The 6,000-nt window shown below is 37.4% G+C and overlaps 1 protein-coding gene across 2 annotated transcripts in view; it reads right to left on the reverse strand.

Annotated features, from left to right (window-relative positions):
- Positions 1 to 2,459, reverse strand: part of LOC149806860 (sorting nexin-7-like) — a 59,676-nt gene extending 57,217 nt beyond the window's left edge. For both annotated transcript variants that reach the window (XR_016421170.1, XM_089958739.1), the window contains exon 1: positions 2,354 to 2,459. Coding sequence is in view for 1 of the 2 variants with exons in the window: in XM_089958739.1 (XP_089814865.1) it covers positions 2,354 to 2,428 (75 nt within the window). In the remaining variant the exon portion in view is untranslated. The remainder of the gene's footprint in view (positions 1 to 2,353) is intronic.
- Positions 2,460 to 6,000: the final 3,541 nt, after the last annotated feature.

The following is a 6,000-nucleotide window of genomic DNA, read 5'->3' on the forward strand; positions in this document are numbered from 1 at the left end:
AGAAAATATTTGCACTGCCTATGTGTTGATTGTTTCTTTTTAATATCTATTTAACTCAATTACATAGTGGCAGCACAAGGAAACAGATATTTTTAAACTTCTAATACTGGAAAATATTTACTGCTGATATAAAATGTACAATGTATGGTAGTGAAGTGCTACTGTGATTCAATTAATACATGTCAACACATGTTAAATTACAAGTAGCTGAGTAGACATGTGCTGCCTTGAACTCAAAATTAACATAGCGGCAATATGACAATTTCAAAATTTAAATTATGCAATAAGTAAGTTTATTAATGTGATTATGATATTTCTCCTTAATCTCAATTCACTTCCAATTATATTTTTATAAAGTCAAGTCAAATTTACAGTGTATCAGACCCGAACATACTATTTTAAAATGATTTATGATACTTAAAGACTAATCATATGCTAGCATGAATATACTGACAAATATGTTAATATATACTGAAACTTCATTCACGGTAGTGATTACATTTTGGATATAGTCAGATCAATATTCCATGTTATAATGGTTTAGCATGAAGAACCATAATGTAAGCTGATGAAAAGGGTTTTGACTATCTGAAGGCCAAGGCAAACAGAAATAAAACACTCTTGCCAGACCAAAATGAAAGTATGAACAGAATATACTTGAACATATCAAACTTATGCATGGACTTCAAGTCTCTCATGCACTTGGAATGTTCTGATGTTGACTAGGACTCTTCAACTAATTCTGACGACAAGCGAGGGCAACTGACCTGTTTTGATTAATATTGGTGGTAACAAATTCTAATATTTTATTGTTCTTGTTTAAAATTTCTCAATTTGTAACAACCAGTTACTGCACAGAGTATAAGGTTGGAATATTCATATTGATTTAGACTGGTCCTATTTGATTTTAACAAATCGTAGCAGGGTAATTTTGCTTTGCTTTCTAAACCATTGTAGAAAAATATTCATTTTCCTGTCTATGTTAGTTCACTTTAATCAAATTAATGGTTCCCAAATCAACTGATTCAAGTATGCTGTGCAGTCTGAGGATGTCCACTAACCAAACAAACTTAAGGCACTTTTTGGATCATAATAAGCAACAGGTTTGACTTGTCTTTAACATATGTCATTTAACAAAGTGAAAGGAGATGAAGTGAACAGGGGTCAAATCTGAGTTGTCAAGACATGGGCTGACTTGTCTTGGTCCAAGTTTCGTCCTACAATGTAAGACACTGACCCTGAGACTTTTGTTTTGGGGGTTTGTTTGTTTGTTGTGGGGTTTAACGCCATTTTTCAGCACACGATAGGCTATGCATGGCGGCCAGTATTAATGGTGGAGGAAGAACCCAGGAAAACCTCAGGAAGAACCACCGACCCACGAGAAGCTACTGGCAAACGTTCTCACATACCCACATTGGCCGAATCCTAGACTTGACCACGCAGACAGAGGTGAGATGGCAGTGATCCGTAACAGAGAGCGCTTTAGGCCACTCGGCCACTCATGGCCCCTGTTTTGGGGGTCAAGGTCTTGCTAGTGATATAACAGTGCTGTGTAGCGTTTTCCAACGTTGATTAACATTGGAACAAAAATTCAAATGCCAATGCAACTTGAAAACTGGTGCATTTGTTTGTGTGAGAATTTGAATTTATTACAAAAATGACATCTGAGTAAGTAAAATCTGACAAAAACATTATGACTTTAATTTGTAGAAAAGCATCAATATGGGCTGTAAAGTGTGTGATATATTCCTGAAAATTTTACTTCTCGTTATGATGTTAGACACGCTATACAAGCGCCGTTACTTAGGCAGTAAGACCTCGACCCCAAAACAAAAACTGGTGTATTTGTTTGTGTGAGAATTTGAATTTATTTAAAAAAATGATGTCTGAATAAGTACAATCTGTCAAAAACATTATGACTTTAATTTGTAGAAAAGCATCAATATGGGATGTAAAGTGTGATATATTCCTGAAAATTTTACTTCTCGTCATGATGTTAGACACGCTACACAAGCGCCGTTACTTAGGCAGTAAGACCTCGACCCCAAAACAAATATTAGGGACGATGTTGTACATTGTAGGACGAGGTCCAAGTTTTAAGTTTCCTTTTAATTTAACAGCGTAAAAATGAAGCTTGTTGCATCGTACATTTATTAAGAGATCCATTTTATATCGTTTACTTTCTTAGATCTGTGTTGTACTTATTGATGGATTATTTACTCATGACCCACCCCCCATCACCGCTACTTTTATCATTGCACTGAACAACAAAACGCCACCAAATTAGCTGACGTTATGCAGATTCCCGGAAAGGGAGTTTTTTTTATTTGAAGCGAACTGCAAATATCTTTACCTCTCCATCATCAATATCCTTATTGAAGGAACTCGTCAAAGGGTCCTTAAATTGCGTATTTTCAGATGACATCATAATTTCAGATTGTTTTACTAATGTCAATGAAATCAATAACACAGTTACTTCCCTTTCATCGGCTGGTTCTAATTTATGTCTTACTGGACTGCTCCTCTGTCGATCTTTAGCTGCACATCTACTACAACATGAGATTTTTTAAAATACCTTTTTCGTTACATGATTTGTAACGACAATTCAAATAATATTTAACATGCACCCGAAATTAAAATGCAGTCATAAAATCGTTATTTTTTTCTTAAAGGAGTGTTGCAATGACTCTTAAAAACTAACGCACACCTCTCTTCCCCACCATACAAATTCAACGACTGTGTCCCCTCAAAGGCTCCTCACTAATATAGAGTGGCAGTATGGAATGAAGATGGAGCTGTGCTACTTCGGACACAAGTGGAATTTAACATTAGTCCATGGGTTTAACATTAGTATCTTGGGGAGGTGGGATTCGGGGGGTTGGGGTTGTTGTTCGGTACAAATATGACACTACTGAAAATGCAATGTTAAAATGTCATCAGGTTACAAGGACACACACTGACCAATATTCAATCTGATCACGCTTAGTGGCAAAACCACGACCTTACTGACAGGTATTCACGCCCACTGACCATAACTTACACCTAATTACTATTACCCACACTTACTGACCAGCATACAAACGTATTAACCATCAACTCGATATATTTACCAGCACCTACACGATACCAAAGATAGAGTATAACTGAAGGATGTAAAATAATTATACTAGTCGATCAAAAGGTTTGTTTGTTAGTAGGTGCTAGTGATAATCAGTCAGATTGGGGGTTAGTCAGTATGTGTGGATGTTGGTCAGTGAGAATAGCTGTTGGTCAGTTTATGCAAGTTTTTGGCAGTAGGTGTATTTTATATCTATTAATATTTTAACATGATATTTTCTGTCCAGCCCATGGTTGTTGTTGATGTTAGTTGGATTAAGGTCGTTTTCGTACGGGTGTACATGTACCACGGGTTTGTGGCCGCACCACAGCCTGTTAATTGATCCTGGGGGAAGGAATAAGTGCCTCATAATAATAGTAATAATAATAATGAGGACTTTGTATAGCGCCTAATATTTAGAAGCTCTAAGCGCTTTACAACATTAGACAATACCTATAAGATAAAAAACTTAATGATATGATTATAAAACAAACACCATGAAATTAGAAAACATTAAGAAAAAAAAAAACATGCTGAGAATATTTAAGGTAGGAAACATTATTCAGTCTTTAAGTTTGTTCTTGCAGTCGAAATAAGTGAGTTTTTGAGAGCCCTCTTGAATGTAATCACTGTGTCTTTGTGTCTAAGTTCAGTGGGCAATTCATTCCACATTGCTGGGCCCTGGTATGCAAAAGAACGCTGTCCATATGACTTTGTTTTCATAGTGGGAATAATGAGTATACGATTGTCAGAAGAAGAGCATAAGTATCTTGCTGGTGTATACACATGGGTGAGGTCGGACAGGTATGTTGAACTAGAGTCCGACAGTGAAACGTAGCACAGAGAACAACTTTTGTGTTTGATTCTGGATCGAATGGATAGCCAGTGTAGGGTACAGAGCAGCGGGGAGGTGTGCTCTGATCGTGGTACTCTAAGTATGATCCGAGCAGCTGTGTTTTGAACTTTTTGAAGTTTCTGGAACAGATATTGAGATGAACCAGACAGAACTGAGTTACAATAGTCCAGTCTTGAAAGTACTAATGAACACACAAGTGTTTTAGCGGCATCAACTGAAAGATATTTGCGAACTGAGCTGATGCATCTCAGCTCAAGATATGCAGCCTTGCATATGTTCATAACATGTTGGTGCAATGTGAGAGTACTGTCCAGAGTAACACCTAGGTTTCGTACTGATTGTGTGAATTTAATGTTGGTGTTGCTGATATTTATTGTTTGAGGTAAAGGATGTGAATGAGAAAGTCTTTGTGTTGTGATCAGAATGTCCTCAGTTTTATCATCATTCATCTGCAGCTTGTTACATGTCATCCATGATTTCACATCAGAAATGCACCTCTCTACACCTTGGATGGTAGCATCAACTTCAGTTGGGTGGCTAGATTTGTATATTTGGGTGTCATCAGCGTACAATTGGTGAGACACTGGATGATGATCTATGACACTTGAGAGCGACTGAGTGATTAGAATGAAGAGAACAGGTCCAAGAACAGACCCCTGTGGAACACCACAACATATATCAACTGGACTGGAGCGTATTCTATTTGTAGATATAATTTGTGTCCTGTTGACCAAGTAGGACTTGAACCACAGTAAGGCTGTATCACGAATGCCAAATACATGCTGGAGACGGCGAAGTAATATATCATGGTCTATTGTGTCAAATGCTGCAGACAAATCAAGGAGGGTGAGGACTGTAATCTTTCCGCTATCCAACGCAGAGAGAATGTCATTAACTACTTTTAGAAGAGTAGTTTCAGTACTGTGGCAAGGGCGATATGCAGACTGTACATTGCTAAAATGACTGTTTGAATTTAGATGAGATACAAGCTGGGATAGAAGAGTAGTATATGGGGATACTACAGCCTCAATGGGAATTAGCATTACAGACCCACCCACCCCGGGAACATATAGCCTGAATGGAAATTTAACATGGAGAAAAATCGTGGGAGCATATAGCCTCAAGGGAATTTAACATGGAGAAAAATCGTGGGACGATATAGCCTCAAGAGGAATTGAACATGGGAATAGGGACTGTATAGCGTCAAAGGAATTTAAACAGGGTGGGACTGTATAGCGTCAAGGGAAATTGAACATGGGATTTTTTTTTTTTGAATTTTAAAAAATAAAAGAACAAGGGGGTAGGCAATTGAAAGTCATTCTCTTTTCGAGAAATGTGGGTGGCCCTGAAAAGGGCCTTTGGTTTTTCTTCTGCTTCTAATTTCTTCTTTTTCTCCACCAACTTCTTATTTTCTCTCCTACACTCTTTCTCTTCTTCTCTTCCTTTTGTTTCTCTTCTTTCTTCTTCTTCTCCTCTTCTTTCTTTCTCTTCTCATTTTCTTCTTCTTTTTCAATTTTTTCATTCCATTCTCTTATCCTTATCCTTTCCTCTTCATCCTCCTTCTCCTCCTTTATCTCTTTCATGACACCACTTATTATGTCCTTTACTTTTCTTAAATTGTTGATCTCCATTTTTACTCGAAGGGGACTATAAGAATAGTGGTCTTCATTTAGTCTCACCAGCATTTGTTCCATCATGCCCAAATTGTCCAGGACGTCTTGCAATGTTTGCATTTTATCCAGGTGGTTTGAAGCCATCTTCTCCGTAGAATGGTTTGAACGACGAATACTGTGGGTTCTTATACGAAAAGCGCGGACTTGAAGGAAAACATCCCCCCTACTTTTCTCATTTCATATGATCTACTATCCACATACGTGAACCATCAATAAACAATCCCCAAATCTACTATTTACACACGCAAATCATTAGAACTAAATCCATAATCTACTATCCACACAATCGTACGTGAGCGTTTACAAAACCCTAACTATACTCTCCACATACACTAAGAAACAATAAACAAACCCATAATCTACTATTCACACGA

The sequence above is a fragment of the Sinohyriopsis cumingii genome, chromosome 1 (assembly GCF_028554795.1).
Source record: "Sinohyriopsis cumingii isolate HCF-2022 chromosome 1, ASM2855479v2, whole genome shotgun sequence".
NCBI lineage: Eukaryota > Metazoa > Mollusca > Bivalvia > Unionida > Unionidae > Sinohyriopsis > Sinohyriopsis cumingii.